Source organism: Battus philenor, unplaced genomic scaffold (assembly GCF_028537555.1).
Source record: "Battus philenor isolate CCGP_79_NKW_IND1 unplaced genomic scaffold, ilBatPhil1.0.hap1 SCAF_29, whole genome shotgun sequence".
NCBI lineage: Eukaryota > Metazoa > Arthropoda > Insecta > Lepidoptera > Papilionidae > Battus > Battus philenor.
Genome location: NW_027181692.1, coordinates 4,129,880 through 4,145,321, shown reverse-complemented (window position 1 = coordinate 4,145,321; position 15,442 = coordinate 4,129,880). Strand labels below are relative to the sequence as shown.

The following is a 15,442-nucleotide window of genomic DNA, read 5'->3' as shown; positions in this document are numbered from 1 at the left end:
ACCGGGACACACTGCCAGGCGTTCGCAGATGACGTCGTGCTGGTCTTCTCGGGGCAGAAGGCCCAGGACATCTCGAGTCGGGCCAACGCCGTTCTCGCCCATGTTCATGAGTGGGGGGTCAGGAACAAGCTGAGGTTCGCACCACACAAAACCAAGGTGATGGTGCTAACCAACAAGCTAAAGTTCGACTACCCATTACTGAGCATGGGAGGTGAGCCGCTTGGCCGGACTGGGGAGGTCCGGATACTAGGCCTCACAGTTGACGATAGGCTCACGTTCAACAGTCACGTGAAGAACGTGAGCAAGAAGGCACAGGGCCTCTATCGTCAGCTGTGCAGGGCTGCGAAGGTATCTTGGGGTCTGAACTCGGAGGTGATCAGAGCGATGTATCTGGCGGTGCTGGAGCCGACGATTTTGTATGCAGCGAGTGCATGGGCGCCGGCGGCCAGGAAGCTGCTGGTCCGCAGGCAGTTGGGCGCGGTCCAGCGGGGCTTCGCGCAGAAGATCGCGAGGACCCACAGGACCGCGTCCCTGCACTCGGCCCTTATACTTGCCGGGTTGCTTCCCCTGGACCTTCGGGTCCAAGAAGCAGCCCGCTTATTTGAAATAAGAAAGGGTCATTCCCGGCAGGTGGTAAAGGACCGAGACCTGGAGGTACCGGTCAGCTACCTGAGACTACCACACCCGTCTGGTCAAGTTGGTGTGGAGTTCTCCTGTCTGGGGGAAAGTGCGGAGGAAGTCCGACTTGCCACCGCGGCTGCCGATCTGGTAATTTATACCGACGGCAGCCGCATAGAGGATAAGGTGGGTGCGGCGTTCTGCGTCAAGCGGGGCGCCGTAGAGTCATACACAAAGAAACTCAAGTTGGGCAACTTCTGCACCGTATACCAGGCAGAGCTGCTGGCTCTAGCTGAGGCAACAGGGTACGCGGCCGGCGAGTCGGCGCAAGTCTGCGCCGTACTGAGCGACTCGCGGTCCGCTCTCGAAACTGTCGCAAGATCGGACACCCTCCATCCCTTAGCGTTAAGAGTGAAGGAGAATGTGATGAAAGTGAGAGAAAAAGGGAAGGATGTAAGGTTGTATTGGGTGAAAGCGCACGCGGGGATGGAGGGGAACGAGAGGGCGGACCAGCTTGCCAAGGAAGCGGCCCTGAAGAGTAAAAGACGACCAGAATATGAGAGATGCCCTGTTTCATTCGTCAAGCGGCAACTGAGACAGGAGTCGCTCGACGAATGGAACAGGAGGTATGTAGAAGGAACGACGGCTTCGGTAACGAGGATGTTTTTCCCGGACGCCGCCTCAGCTTACCGCGTGCTCCGCAGCATCGAGGTGGACGCGGTCTCGGCCCAGCTCTTCACGGGGCACGGGGGGTTCTCTGAGTACCTTTATAGGTTTAAGCTCAAGGAGGACCCCTCGTGCTTCTGTGAACCGGGCGTGGGCCAGACCGTGATCCACCTTGTGGCCCGGTGTCCCGCATTCGGGGGACTCCGGTACGACTTCGAGTGCCGGTCTGGCGTGCAAATCAGGGAGGACTCGATTGCCTCCCTGATAGGCGGGGAATTCAAAAGTTCATTCTTAACCCTCTGTAAAGAAATAGTCAAAAAAGCTACAAGCATTAACAAAACGCAAACATAATAAACAAATAGAAAATAGAAAATAAAGTGACAAAATGAAACATAAACCTGTGATAAATGAAAAATAATTATAGAGTAAGAAATTTATTGTAAAATATTAATAAATTGTTATTATTGTAAAATAAAAAAAGGTAACATAAAAATATAAAATGGAATTAGTAATAAGAAAAGAGGAAAGAATGAAAGTTGAATAGAGCAAATGAGAAAGAAAGATGAATTGTTGAATGAAAGATAGAAAACAGACTGAAAGAAATGATAATGTAAAGAAAGAAAGACGAGTAAGAAAATAAAAACGTATGTGAAAAATATTGCTGAAAAGGTCCCTGTCCCAAAAATCAGATAGGGGTACGAGAGGCCCCCAATAGCGGGGGTCATAAAAAACAAAAAAAAAAAAAAAAAAAAAAAAATCGGGGGTTTTCGCATGATATCTCCACAGTAATTACAAATTCTGCGATAAAACTTGCGTGCATTGATTTGTACGAAATTTAATTAATTTCCATCGAAGCGCACGAAAATAAAAACAACCTTACTCTACGGCTTGACGGCGAAATAAGTATAAAATAAAAATAATAAAAAGGATAACACTTTTATGTCTTTCACAATAAATATTTTTGTCTAATTCTCAGGGTAAGTTGAGTTCAGCGAAGGCAGACGAACGAACCGAATCGCCTTTGACGATGACGTCGCGGTCCGAGAGCGTTCTTGACAGTGAGACAGAGAAGATATACGAGCGGAAGATAGAAGAATTGTCGAAAGCGAAGAAGATTTACGGCTCCGTGGACGCCTCGTACCTGGAACTGAGTGATTCTTCGAAGATGCCTTCACTGGCGTTGGGAACAGCGCTGGTGAGTCCATTAAATTGTACTTATAGAAGCTACAAGTGATTAGTTATGTTTGCGAGAAACCTATTGGGAGGAAGTTAAGAAGTGTTTTTCATCAATATCATTTCAGCTCTTAGATGTCCACAGCTGGACAAATGTGGGATAGATAATTGCTCGCTACAGTAGTTATTCTATGTTGAAGTTAATTGTACCCGCCTCCGCATAGCATGTGTTTATTTAAAGCAAGAATACAAATTTTAGTTGTAAGGCGTCCATTGGTGGATATAGGCTTCCCCCGTATACATTCAATAAGACCGGATGGAAGTGGTCGTCTTCTTTTTCTTTTCAACCGATAGATGCCCACTGCAAGACTTGGTCTCTCCCAAAGATCATCACGAAGACGGATTTTGCGCTTCCCGTATCCACTGACTTCCTGCGACTTTAACTATATCGTTGTTCCTATCAACTTCGTGTTTACCGGTTGGTGGTCATCACTCAAGTACCTTTCAGCTCCAAACGAGCCACGGTGGCACGCCCATAGACTGCAATTTTAACACGTTCACTGCGGGCCCAATTTTGAAGAACTTTCAGCTGGTGCGGCTGAGGTCGAATCAGCCTCAAGCTGAACTTCCTAGTAGTGCGGTTGAGGCCTTTTCTGCCTCATGTTTCAATCATTTTTTTTACAATATTGAGTCAATGCTTCGCAGACACAAAGAAAGCTATATTTGTCTTTGTCATACCTCATACGGTTGAGTGTAAACAACCGCCGCACTAGGGAGAAAACACGAGTTTTACGCGCCGCACCAGTGCAAAGTCTACCATGAGGCTGAATCGGCCTCAAGCCGCAGTGAACGTGTTAAACAAGCAATTCCTTAAGCTGCATAGGTGACCTTAGTTATCTGGAAACGAATATCCGAGCAAGGCTTTCTCCATTGCCTGAATTCTGCGTTTTTCGATGACTTTAACAAGGTCTTTTGTTCACCTTATGGATTAACGTCATTCGGGATGCTAGCCGATCCGCAATCTCCCTTCTAGAACTTCAACGCCCCAGCGACCATCAGTTCTGCATGCTTTGTAGCCTGTCCGCTGCCGCATCATCTTGCTTACTTGTTTAGATATAGCCCTGATGAATTAAAGTATGCTCAAATCTCTAAGATATCTGTAGTAAAGCTGTACCACTCACAAGTGGTCAGTGGATTTTTGTCATGGTAGTAGTAGTGAATCCGAAGACGAAAAGAGGTGTTTCATGTAACATAATTTCGAATTCTGGATGTCTAAAACATTTATCTTATTATAATGGTGTAAATAAACTTTAAAAGAGGTATTTTCATTCTTCTAAAGAGGATTGTAGTCACTCTGAGGCCTATGACGTCATTGCTTCTTGTTTTTTGTGTTAATAAATTATAAAAAGTAAACAAATATAAACTTTTTTTTAACCTCCTTCACTTTCGCCACACTCACACACTATCTCTTATACATCCAATACTTACGTAATAAAGTTTGTCTAAAACAATACAACGAATACTTCCAATCCGTGAACTCGTGTCAGATGAAGCTGTAAAAGCTATAAGGCTTGCAACATTAACTTCTTTGAAACGGTACAGTAATACAATATAATTTTATAGAAATACATTTACAGGCTTAGAGACAAGATTTTGGCTACACATTTCTCACGATCTTAGTTATTTGCATGGCATGCATACGAGATGATCATACTCCACGAATTCTCTAATTCTCAATTCGCATCATGTAACTACACATGATTGAATTTTGTAGAAGTGAAACATTAAATTTTGTACAAAATAATGATATTTTATAACACAAAGCAATTTGTTATATGTACAAAAGCTTTAAAGGGGGTGAATGTATAAATCATTTATCAGCAAAAAACATTCAAGCAAAATCCATTTACAATTATTTACCTTATATAAAGTGATCACTCTGATATATGTTACATTGATTTATTTTTCGACATTTCGATAGGACAATAAATTATGGCAGTACAGTCTGCAAGGACTGATAATAAACAATAATTAAGCATAATAGTGATCCGAATTTAAAAAAAAACTTTTTCTCATCGTCATTTTTTTAAATCTTTTTAATTTGGACCCCTTTAAATGTTTTATATCTAAAATCAATTATCGTGTATAAACACTTAAACCGTTGTGCAAATATCAAATTTTTTTGAATACTACTAAAAAACTTTTATTAGTAGTTTCCTTACAAATTTATTTGCGCTCATGAATTGGGTCATAAATGTAAAATATTTATATAATCTTTGACAGTTGGACAAACGCATCATCAGGCACGTGGTGGAAGCCGCCATTGACATGGGCTACCGGGCCATAGACACCGCGTACATATACGGAAACGAGAGAGAGGTCGGAGAAGCGATCAACAATAAAATCAACGATGGAACCGTGAAAAGGTACCGTGTTGTCTATGGCCTCCGCAGCGTTGGAAATTTCGGCGTATTTCACTAGTTATTACTTGAAGTTCCTAATACGTTATATACGGTTTCCAGTGGCAAAATTCGTATTTAAAATGATAATAAAACTGGTTTAATTAAACATTTATTTTAACAATAATTAAAAAAAAATTACGGATTTTATTTATGAAAAATAATGTTATTTAAATGTTGAGCATTGTGTTTGGCACACTATTGGAATCTGACCTGGGTGTATCGTTCTGCTAGCTGCAGAAGTGATCTTATGATAGCATTAACTTCGAAAGAATATTTTCTTTAAGAGCTGATATGGTCACGGGATTAGTTTCGTAAACTTTACTCATCAGATACCTCCACAAAAATAGTCTATGGAGGGTAAGATCCGGTGACCTGGGTGTATAGCTACATCGCATTAAAAAAACTCGATTCCCAGAATGTGCAACACCTACAAACAAATGCAGAAATTTCCGTTTTGGATATTTTTAGAGTTAGAAAATTATTTAGGGATTGAATGCTTAAACAGTATTGGTAAATTATTTACTTTATTTTATAATATCACTGTATATGATGTGTGATATCCTGTCTTTATTCAACAAAGTTTGTTTTCCTGTATTGTTCTATTATTCAGAAAGCCGTTCAATATTGTTTTTATATTTTATTAATTTATTTACATTTAGCAGAATAATTGTCTGCGGCTTTTTAAAATATGTTTACACATTGAAAAAAAAATTGCGTTATGTTGTACGAAACTAATTAACTATGGTATAAATAATCGAATTGTGTATAAAATAATATATTTATTATACTCAATAGAGTTATAAAAACAATACCGGTGTCCGTGTATGTGGAAGTCAGCAAGCTATTCTACTTTTTTAAATGTCAGATTAAAATAAATACATTTAAAAAACTTTTTAGTTAAACGGTTTTTTGATACCCATATTGTGGCGGTTGTAGAAAAATATGTACCTAGTTCGCCATATTGGAACGACGTTCATCTTGAATTTTAAATTTTGACATAATAATCGTGTTTTACTAGTGTAGCCCTTTCATTTGATACTCATATTGAGGGGGTTAAGGAAAAATATGTAATCCGCCATTTTGTATCGGCGGCCATCTTAGGTTTATAATGTTATTGATTTTATTACATTGTATTGTCATCTAAATTAAATGTGTGTACCAAATTTCAGATCAATCTGACAACGGGATGGTGCTTAAATTTCAATTTCTAATTTTGACCCAAATAAATAAACAAATAAATTCTGTACGGGTCGAACTAAATAAAACCGTTTAAAAACAGTGACACAGACATTTTAAATTAATATTCTCGCTTATAGTTTATGAAACATACTGTATGTAAAACTTTTTTTATATAAAAAGCCGATTATATGATTATTTTTATCTTTGATGGTAACTTTTCAGGGAGGATCTCTTCATCACATCCAAGTTGTGGAGTACGTACCACCAGCGCGGTCTGGTGGAGAAGGCCTGTAGGAATTCACTGTCAGCAATGTGCCTGAATTACTTTGATCTGTATCTCATTCACAACCCAATGTCACTTTTGGTAAGCAATTATTTTTATTAATGACTCGCCAGTACGTCATATTTAGAAGACTTTGTGATTTTTTTTAATTTTATTTAACTCTGTAGAAGAAAAATTTTGAACCTTCTCAGTATTCGCGTGTAGGAAAAGGGGCCCGGATATGCTGCTCGGAGCTAAAGACCTACGTAGCAGGTTTAAAGAGAATTCCTTGCAATACATTAGGTTTCACCACTAACCTGACTCTTCTCTCATCAAATTTTAAAAGATGGCACCTAGACGGTCTCTTGCATGTCAAGGATATTTATAAAAATTATCACAAAAAACCCATCGGGGTTTGTAGTGGATTATTAGATCAGAACGCGCTTGGAACTCGTCTGGAATATTTGAAGTTGAAAGATGTCATTCTTTTTTATAGGAATCATCCCGAATTCTTCTCATTACTTACACACATAAACACTATAAAGGATCCAAATTGAATAATAATATCTTGATCATCATGTGAGCCCACTGCAAGGCACAGGCTTCCACAAAGGATCATCACGAGACCGCGCTGCTCGCATCCAGCTTCTTCCCGCAATCTTGAATATGTCGTAAGTCACCTAGTGGCTTATCTTCCCCGCAACTACCAGCCCGAACAGTCATCGGCTGCACAAGCAATGTGACTCTTCTATACGCTTCCTTCTTCTTGGTTTCGGCTGAAGTTGTTGCTGTTAGTCCGGGGGCTTTTACAGCTTCATCGGAACTGAGTTCACGGAGCGGAAGGGTCCGTGATTTTAAAAATAAAACAGAAGCTGGACAGAGACATTGCAGTTGTACGATGACGTTCTCACGTAGTAAACCACTCTACTCGAGTAGAGCTGTGTAGTGTTGATGTTGTGTGTTCGACTTGGGACGGCAGCGTGAACCACAGAGGCCAAGAATGGATCTGGATCGAACCTGGGTTCACCCACGCCGTTTGCGGTTAGGTAACGGGTGGCCGACCCCTACAGGTGTTGTGGCTACTCTTCTATACCTGTTCTGATATCTGTACAGGAGGGCGGCGACCCTTTGCCGAAGGTAGCGAACGTGCTCCAGTTCTCGAAGAACGATTACATGGATGCCTGGTACGGCATCGAGGACTTGATAAGGAAAGGGCTGGTGAGAAGCGGTGGTGTCAGTAACTTCAACTCCAAACAGGTCCAGAGAGTGGTGCAGAAAGCCGTCATTAAGCCTGTCGTCAACCAAGTAAGACAGACATACTACTAATTTATGTAATACGATGAATTTTTCAAAACGTACATTATTTTCCTTTATACAGGTAAATGGTTAAAGTGCAAAGATAAAGCTTTAAAAGAGATGAATGCATAGCTCACTTCCAAACATCCTGTATAAAGCGACTATGTAAGAAAAGGACCAATATTTAGTCACTTCCGCACAAGCAGTGGTAGTCGTGCAACAAAGTGCACCGCCCGCCAGCCCGCTGATAAATGCGCATGCGGCAAACAATGCGAATTACACAACTGCCACCGTTAAATCACTCAACGCGTGTTTCACCCCTCCTCGGGGCATCTTCAGGAGTTGTGTTACACCGATTAGTGCCAAACACAGAGTGCAGTACTCTGTGTTTGGCACTGCATGTACGGAAGTAGCTAAATATTGGTCCTTTTCTTAATTAGGATGGACTTCCGCAAAATAACGCCTGTTTCCATTAAATATTTAAAGCGATTATATTAACATATGTTACATTAATTATTATTTTTTTTGGATTCGAATGCGACAAGCCTGTAACTTCTTGCAGTTAGAAGTCAGAAAGGATAGACAGTAAACTATAATTAATTTTAATATGTAGTAGTCCGATTTTTATAAACGATTTTTCTTACAATGTTGTCATTCTGTTATATATTTTTTTTCTGAAATCCTTTCTTTTTCGATTAATGTATATAAATAATTAATGTATTATGCACACCGTAGAATACAATAATTAAAAACAAAAACATACTACTACAAAAACATACCATACATTCACCCCCTGAAATTTGCACTTTTAACCATCACTGTTTACGAGTCACTGACATCGTTTTTGCAGCAAACAATGAATTCATTGCAAATCGAATTTTTGAATCGCGTGATCGCATTTAACGTTATTCAGCTTTTAAAAGTATGCGATTATGCGAATATATGTCGGTTTGGTGGAGTTATAAGACCTAAAAATCCTGAGAAACCATGCCACGTATATCTGATAAATACTAATGTAACCTGTTTTGTATTTTGTGTGTTTCTATTATATAATATATAATAGGTATATATATACATACCTCCTCTATCATGACGTACATATGTACGTATTATATAACAAGGACACAAATTACATCACAAGTTGTCATCACATTTTAAAATGTTAGATGTAAAGTAATAAATTACTTAACATTATAACGTAACACCACAATTACATTTGTCATAAAATAGCTCATTAATCACTAAATATAAGCATAAAATATAGACATGGGATTAACAAACAATTATAAAAAGTAACAAAGTATAAAATGTATTTAAAGAAAATTATAAAGAATAGTAAGTAGACATAAATTAACATGTTAGTAATTAAGAAAATATAAATTAAACTTCGCTATTATTGAACAAGTAATAATTTAAAATATTTTTAAAAAATGATGACGAACGTGTGCTAAAAAAATTGACATATCTTTCAGGGGTTGGAATGTATGCATATATATAAAATGCGCAAGATATCTTAGACCTTCCGGTTGAAATCTAAAATTAAAAGTATATTAATTAATAAATTTTATAATAGCATTCATGAGTTTTTAGTTGATCGAAATATATGGAACTTGATTTATTGACTCATTTACATTGATGGTATAATGTAAACATCAAAGATTGTAAAATTACATTTAAGATGAGCAGCTGTTGACTTTCTGTCTGACTCTCAGCAGATTAACATTCCAAGCCGGTGATAGCGTAATGCTTACAATGTTATAATAAGCAGCGGTCCAAAGAGCATGCAAATGCTTGGATAAAGAAATATACTACTTGAATAAAGAAATTTTACATTATGAATTTTGAAATATACCATAAAAAACTTTTTAACCTTCGTTTAAGGGTGGAGGAAAAATGGACGTGGGAAATAAACTCTAAAGGCGCCCATACGTCCGGCTTTGGATGAAGAGTTCTGACTGTGTTTGTCATATCTTCAGGTAGAATGCCACCCGTACCTCAGCCAACAGAGACTGGAGGATGTCTGCAATGCGTACGGCATCAAGCTCAGTTGCTACGGCGTGCTGGGCTCCAAGGGTACCCCTGCTGAGCTGAAGAGCACCCTGGCGCCGGTCATCGACGACTCCTTGGTGATCGTAATGGCTGCGGGCCTGGAGATCACTCCAGGACAGTTACTTGTGGCGTGAATATCTTTTATTAAATATTTTAACTGACTTACTGTGACTACTTTTGAAAACTCTTTCGTTGTTTTTTTGTGTGCTCTTGGCAGACCGATGGTGTATATAGGATCACAGTTTTCTTTACCTTCTCCTGCCAATTTTATTTACCACTCTATTTACGGCAATGACTACGACGACGCTGTCGTCGCCTTTTCATTGCTACTATTATTATTAGATCTGGGAGTAATTCTTTCACTTTCCGTACCTCCTCTATGCGGTATATTATGTCAAGCTATGGCATCGTCTTATAGAGATAATGTGGCGTTAAGTCTATGATATCTGCGATATTGTTCTCTATAATCATATTTTCGAAGCAAGAGGGGAAAAAACAGATTATACATTTTATTTTTAAAGGTAACATAGGTACGTATACCATCTCGAAGAATATACTTTTCAGAAAAGCCGATAAATCTGGAAAACATGTCGTAATAAAAAAATCCGATATGTTGTTGTTAAAGTAACTTGGCGTTAGCGTTTTGGTGCTAATGCATGTAAACGTAGTTACATATGCGAGTTCGGTGGTCGCAACTGTTGGATAATGTGAATCATAAACAATTTTTATCTTTTATCATACATCTCTGAACACTATGGCTACGTAATAGCAAGTTCTACCTTAAGAAATAAAGCGTCAAGTTCTTGCAAAGAATTACCACGACTTAAATTTTGTTTCCATTTTTATTTATTTGATAGAGTTTGTCTTCAGAACTTGCATTACAAAAACACAACACATTTAAAAAAAATTCAAGACAAATTACAATTTAAATGACAGGGAACCATAACATGCGTCGGTTTAGCAAAAAAACATTTTTTTGTAAATCAACAATAAATCTATCATAAATGTAGGATACATACATACCCTAATCCAGGGGTGTCAAACATGTTGTGCCCTAATCAATAAATCCGTTGAGTTAAATTTAAGAGTAGTCTCGGCCAAAAATGTTTCTGCCGAAATAGAAAAGATAATACCAGAAAAGAAATGTATCTTAACTAAGCCCATATCTAAACAATCTTAATCAAAAGGTTAAAGTTGTTTTTCAAGCTATCAATCTAGCTAGCAATCTTTGTGCAATTTATAAACCTGTGTTATTGAGTGTCCTACAGAAGTCCATCACATATTCTTCTTCCAGCTACCAGCTGCACAATAATCGCAGCGTGATCGTAAAATCTTCGAGCGGAGCGCACCTTCATGAGAACCTCCTCGCACAGCACGTCACCCTCCTGCCATCGCACCTCACCGCACTGGACACCCTCAACAGAAACAAAAGAACTTATACATTTAAAGGGTAAGTGTCAATTAAACATTGGCGTATGTTGATAGGGGATGCTTGAAACGATAAAGCCTTATGCCAAATAAGTTATACAAATTATTTGGCAAAAGGCTTTGACGCTTTTATATACTTACTTCCAATCACCATATCTGAAGCGATCACCCTAAAATGTTACATTAATTTATTTTTTCTATTGGCATGCGACAAGCCAATAACTTCTGGCAGTATAGTCTGGAAGGACAGATAGTAGAAAATAATTATTTTTAACATGTATTAATAGAGTTTTTATCGAAGAAATTCCTTCGAATTTTAATAAAACAATTGAGACAATTTTTTTCAAATTTCATTCACATTTAACTATATTATATAGAAGTAATTTATTGTAGTATTTTATTTTATCGTAGTAGTATTTTATGACACAAACATTAGCACCTCTTAGCTAGTCTTTTAACTATTATTTTTAATTTGAATGGGTAAAGATTAGTGTTTTCTAGCGTTATCATAATGAAAGATTACTCCCCTTCTACTTATTTATTTCGGCCCTTTTCTTCCAACTTCTTGCTTCAATTTCATCAAATAACACAGCTAAAAAAATTTAATATAAAATCATATATAATTTTTGGAAAAAGGCTTTCGCTGATACTATATGTATGCTATATTGTAACGTATATTAACTATGTAGCTTCTTCTATCACTTGATGATCGCGCGGTCAATTTTTCATTATTAACAAGTCCTTACAATAGTTGTTTAGACGAAATACCATACACAATAACCAACATATTAATAATAAAAAGCTTAATCGTCTTTTTAATGATAACCTTTTTTTTGAATATGACCCGCGGAAAATGTTTTCGACCCCTGACAAGCCACTGGCTATTCAACCTCAAAGTCAATCAGTTAGGTGGAAATTACCTGATTAGAACTCTGAAATACTCAATGATGCTTATATTTTTTACAAATAAAAAAGAAATCGAATCTAGAATGTCGAAAGTGACCGATAAGGCTGTGGCCACAAAGAGCGCAGAACAGACGATAGATGGGGACTTAGTGAAATCATGGATCGGCAAGTGCAACAGGGAACCTCCCGTAGACGTCGTACGCAGAACGCTTCCTTCCGGTCCTATTTGAAATATTTAAGTGGGGTCTAAACCCAGCATTGGACATTTAGCGACTAAATGATGATGAGAGAAACTCTTAACCATATACTAGTTTATTTGTACTGCATGTATGAAAGGCACAAGCACGCACATAATCCCATACTTTACATATTTCATTTTAATTTTGTTACGTCTATCAGTTATGATTTTTTTTATGCTTAACCCTATTCTTGATTATGTATCTGTAGAGATACATCAGAATTAAAAAAAATAGTGGCATCAATTTTGAACGCAAAGTAATCATTTGTATGTGAATGTTTAAGTAATTTCTTAATTTTCGAACGCTTGTTCAGTTTTTTCTGTTGGCATCCTTGGGTCTTAAAAGACAAGTGGTATGAATATTAATGTAATATTAAAAAAAATCTGCCAAGTTAAGGGTAATAATACTTTTTTATTGATTTGGAACATAACTGCGACATAGTAAAATTAAAAAGTTATTGAAATTAAAAAGTATTTATTGTACTTTTTATAGAATTTATTATTAATGATTATCGTTTTTAATATTTTCAGATTGGGCGAGACGCATAAGAACTATCCTTTCAACATACCTTTTTAATTTCTTTTCGCACAGATTAAAAATCAATAACCTATTTGATTTATTTTTATAGACATTATTATGTATTGAGAATGGAGACAATTATATTTTATTAAAGGATAAATTAAATTTATGGTTTACTGTTTAAATTATTTTGTGTGTATTAGTTGTAAGTGTAAATTGGTAATAAAATTAATGAACAGTGCCATTAGTTTAAAATTTTATGACTGGATAATTTTATTTTTAAATATAAATCAAAATTGTTTGTTGAATTTTAATGATAAGCCTGTGGAATTAGGATATTATTTATAGATTACTTTGTGTATCTTAACTAAAGTGAGACATTGTTGTATGAAGTAAACCTCACGGTTGTTCTATGTAGAATGCTTGTATTGACAAAGTTACATTAAACACACGCAGAAATAATATTATAAAGAATTGTGAAATGGCTCGCCGCTTGGTGTGGCGTCGATCGAAGCGCGGTGTTCGTTGTTGCCGCGGTTTGAAAGGCGAGTCACAGGGCAAACAAGACGGTTGTTCAAGATAGAGTTGATTTTGCTCTAAGTCAAATTAAAAATTGCTTTATTATCATTACAATTATTTATAATCGTCCAACCAACTGAGAAAAACTTACAAGAAACAGTTGGTTTTGTATGTTTTTTATCTTCTAATATATAAAATTCTCGTGTCACGGTGTTCTAACTTGAACTCCTCCGAAACGGCTTGACCGATTTTTACCAAATTTTACATGCGTATTCAGTATGTCTGAGAATCGGCTACTATCTATTTTCCATACCTCTAAGTGATAAGGGTGGTCCACCCCTAAATTTTATTTTTAATTTTTTAGACAATTTTTTTGGTTTTTATTTTATTATGATGCAGCATACAAAAATACATACAAACCTAAATTTTCACCCTTCTACGATCAACCCTTATCTTACATTTGTTAAATAAAAACTTTAATTTGTTTTGCAAAACAACGTTTGCGGGATCAGCTAGTACTAGTATAAACTACTATATATTTTTGCCAAATTCAATTCCAAAGATCTTTATCGTGAACATACTCTGAAATATAGTAATATACCTCTTGACAGAGTCTGTGCTTAATTAACTTCTAACTTCTTGTACTTGTTAATTCAATTACCTCTGCTTAGCCGTAAGTCGACGCTCGCGATTTAAAAGCGCCACATGTGTGTAGGTGCAAATATTGCAACAGATAAAATATTGTGATTATTAAAATAAAAAAAAGAACTGATCATTAGTAAAATTTTTGGTCATAATTATTGATTAAAAAATTATATGAAACAGGTGCAATTCCAGCAACCGAAAACTTGACTCGACAAAATTTAAAACCTTTAATTTTTACTTCTTTAGAATTGTTAGTACTTACGTATTAAAGCGTCAATAGATAAGGTTATGTAAGTTTGTTTTTAAATAAAGTGTTTTGAATTTTGATTTTTAATGCGTTTTATTTTATGATCTAAGAAAAACATTTCGTTGCAGAAAGTTTTAGGCGGCATATAAAAACGACCAAATACGTGGGACTTCAGTATGCAAGTACTGAGCATTATAACATTTTGTTTATCTCTTGACGTGTTGGAAACTTCTCCAGCGAAATGAAAAACATTAAACTATAATGAGGATAAGAATTTTCGATTACTCCAATCTGGTTTTAATTTTATTTCGAACACTAAACAAAACATCTTATAATCAAATTGGGCATCAAGAGATGTTATAAGTTTATTTTACAGTTAAAAATTAATATATGTTTGTATATTACTATATTAACACATGAATTTGGTTTTTTAACGGTTTTATTTAGTTCGACCCGTACGGAATTTATTTGGGGCAAAATTAGAAATTGAAATTTAAGCACTTTCCTGTTGTCAAATTGATCTGAAATTTGGTACACACATTTAATTTAGATGACAATACAATAAAATAAAATCAATAACATTATAAATCTAAGATGGCCGCCTATACAAAATGGCGGATTACATATTTTTCCTTAACCCATTCAATATGGGTATCAAATGAAAGGGCTACACTAGTAAAACACGATGATTATGTTAAAATTTAAAATTCAAGATGGACACCGTTCCAATATGGCGGACTAGGTACATATTTTTCCACAACCACCACAATATGGGTATCAAAAAACCGTTTAACTTAAAAGTTTTTTAAATGTATTTATTTTCTTTCTTCTCAACATTTGTTGATAGACTTCTTTCATTTTTCAATATTCATTCGTAATTTTTAGTTACACTTTAAATTGGTATCAATACTAATGTCTTTTTTTAGTAGGTTGGGTATACAGAGTGATTCTTTCTAGGTGTAAAGGCTTTAAGCGGGTGAACAAATTACAAAATGTTTGAATGTACAATTGCTGTAATGTATGGTACACCTTATCCTCAAATCAAATTCGACGACATATGGTTTCAGTAATAATAATGTAGTGGGTAAAAATGGTTCAAAATTTCTGATAACTCCATACTAAAACTGATTAATATTTGCTATCTGCAAACTTTGTACTGCTGGGACAAATAACAGGAACTTTTGACCTGTCGAATTCCTAAAGAATAAATGTAGAACAATAAATATAATATTTA

The 15,442-nt window shown here is 36.5% G+C and overlaps 1 protein-coding gene across 1 annotated transcript in view; it reads left to right on the top strand.

Moving 5' to 3' along the window:
- The window catches only part of LOC137926111 (uncharacterized), a 37,405-nt gene extending 23,117 nt beyond the window's left edge, over positions 1-14,288 (top strand). The window contains exons 7-13 of the mRNA XM_068769639.1: positions 2,261-2,479; positions 4,741-4,883; positions 6,321-6,462; positions 7,474-7,665; positions 9,633-9,835; positions 11,000-11,155; positions 12,809-14,288. Of these exons, the coding sequence (XP_068625740.1) occupies positions 2,261-2,479; positions 4,741-4,883; positions 6,321-6,462; positions 7,474-7,665; positions 9,633-9,835; positions 11,000-11,155; positions 12,809-12,854 (1,101 nt within the window). The 3' untranslated portion in view covers positions 12,855-14,288. The remainder of the gene's footprint in view (positions 1-2,260; positions 2,480-4,740; positions 4,884-6,320; positions 6,463-7,473; positions 7,666-9,632; positions 9,836-10,999; positions 11,156-12,808) is intronic.
- The last annotated feature ends 1,154 nt before the right edge of the window (positions 14,289-15,442 follow it).